At 31.9% G+C, this 2,500-nt stretch overlaps 1 protein-coding gene across 1 annotated transcript in view; it reads left to right on the top strand.

The window, feature by feature from the left end:
* Positions 1–2,500, top strand: part of LOC113803418 (brachyurin-like) — a 9,918-nt gene that overhangs the window by 3,999 nt on the left and 3,419 nt on the right. Inside the window, exons 3-4 of the mRNA XM_070114711.1 lie at positions 375–519; positions 1,471–1,637. Of these exons, the coding sequence (XP_069970812.1) occupies positions 375–519; positions 1,471–1,637 (312 nt within the window). The remainder of the gene's footprint in view (positions 1–374; positions 520–1,470; positions 1,638–2,500) is intronic.

Genomic DNA, 2,500 nt, shown 5'->3' on the forward strand with positions numbered 1-2,500 from the left:
ATAGTAATTATTAATTTAATAATTAATTCATAATTAATCAATTTATATTATAACTGATTTAGTAATTATTAATTTAATAATTAATTCATAATTAATTAATTTATATCATAATTAATTTAGTAATTATTTTAATAATTAATTCATAATTAATTAATTGAGTAATTAATTAATTTAGTAATTATTAATAATCAATTTATTATTATTATTAATTTATAATTATAAATAAATAATTGATTTAGTGATTATTTATTTAATTATTATACAATTAATTTATTAATTATATAATATTGATAATTATTTTAGTAATTATTTAATACCCTTCCTCCCTCCCTCCCATCCTACCCACCAACCTCTCTATCTATCCGTCGACATAGGTGGCACTCGCATCGTGGGTGGCACTGAGGCCGTCCCTCACTCGTGGCCCCATCAGGTGGCTCTCTTCGTCGACTTCCTGTACTTCTGCGGCGGTTCCCTCATCTCCAGCGAGTGGGTCCTCACGGCTGCCCACTGCGTCGACAGGTATGTGAGGTGGAACAGTGATGCAGTTGTACAGTGGTAGAGTGAATAAGCGTTTGAATCAAAAGGAATTTATGGTGATTTGGATAAAGAGAAATTTATAGTGATGGAATGAATAAACAATTTACTCAAGAGGAATTTATGGTGATTTGGATAAAGAGAAATTTGTAGTGGTTTGGTTAAAGAGAAATTTATAGTGGTTTGGATAAAGAGAAATTTATAGTGGTTTGGATAAAGAGAAATTTATGCTGATAGAATGAATAAGCAATTCAATCAAGAGGAATTTATAGTGATTTGGATAAAGAGAAATTTATAGTGATTTGGATAAAGAGAAATTAATAGTGATGGAATGAATAAGTATTTGAATCAAGAGAAAATTACAGTGATAGACTGAATAAGCATTTGGATAAAAAGAAATTAATAGTGGTATCATAAATAATCACTTGAATAAAGAGAAATTTATACAGTGATAGAATGAATAAGCATTTGAACCAATATATATATATATATATATATATATATATATATATATATATATATATATATATATATATATATATATATATATATATATATACAGTGAGAGAAAAAGCATTTAAATCAAGAGAAAGTTCTAGTGTTATAATAAATAATAATTTGGATAAAGAGAAATTTATAAGAATAGAATGGATAGGAATTTGAATCGAGAGCAATTTATAGTGATATAATGAATAATCATTTGGATAAATAGTTGAATTTCTATGATGATATAATGAAAAATCATTTAAATAAGAAAAATTAACCTTTGTAATGATATTATGAATAGTGAATGGATTTGTATAATAGTATAACGAAGGATATGAATAAAAAAATATATATATATTCAATGATATAATGACCCACCCCCTCCTCCTCCCACCCATCCCCCACCCCCTCCCACCCCCTCTCCCGAACCCCCCTTCCCACCCCCCTCAGACACCTCTCCGTGGAGGTGGTCCTCGGCGCCCACAACCTGCTCGAGGCCGAGGACACCCAAGTCACGATGAGTTCAAGTGACTTCTTCGCCCACGAGGACTGGGACTCCTTCACCGTGGCCAACGACATCGCCCTCGTCAGGTTGCCGACGCCCGTGGAATTCACAGGTAAGTTGGGGATGGGGGGGGGGGCGGAGGGTGGGGATGGGTAGGTGGTTTCTCTCTCTCTTTTTTGTTTCTTTCTTTCTCTGTCTTTCTGTCTTTCTTTCTTTTCTTTCTCACTTTCTTCTTTTTCTCTCTGTCTCTCTCTCTCTTTCTCTTTATTTCTTTCTCTCTGTCTTTCTCGTTCTCTTTCTTTCTTTCTCTTTTTTTCCTTTCTCTCTCTCTCTGTCTTTCTCTCTCTCTCTCTCTCTCTCTCTCTCTCTCTCTCTCTCTCTCTCTCTCTCTCTCTCTCTCTCTCTCTCTCTCTCTCTCTCTCTCTCTCTTTCTCTTACTGTTTTTGGGCATCTTTTTTCATTTCTATTTTTCTCACTCGCTCCGATAAGTTTCTATCTATCTTTCTGTCTATCTGTCTATCTATCTATCTCTCCATATGTCCGTCTGTCTATCTGTATATATATATATCTGTGTATATTTTTGTATATGTATATATGCACACACATATATTTTTCTCTTTCTTTCTTTCTTCTATTTTCTTTCTTCTTTTCTTGTCTTTTCCTTCTTTCTTTCTTTCTTTTTTCTTTTCCTTTCCTTCTTTCCTTCATTCTTTTTTACTTTTCTTTCCTTTTCTTTTTTCTCTTACTTATTTGTTGATATACTTATTCATTCCTTTATTTTTATCAATGTGTCTATATTTTCTTTCTTCATCCACTCATTCTTTTCTTTTCTCTCACTTATTTATCAGTATCTTTATCCATTCCTTTATTTTTATCAATGTTTTATTTACTTTCTTTATCCACCCATTCCTCTATTTTTGCCCTTTATTTTTATCAATGTTTTATTTTCTTTCTTTATCCACACATTCCTCTATT

This window comes from Penaeus vannamei, chromosome 36, assembly GCF_042767895.1.
Source record: "Penaeus vannamei isolate JL-2024 chromosome 36, ASM4276789v1, whole genome shotgun sequence".
Lineage (NCBI taxonomy): Eukaryota > Metazoa > Arthropoda > Malacostraca > Decapoda > Penaeidae > Penaeus > Penaeus vannamei.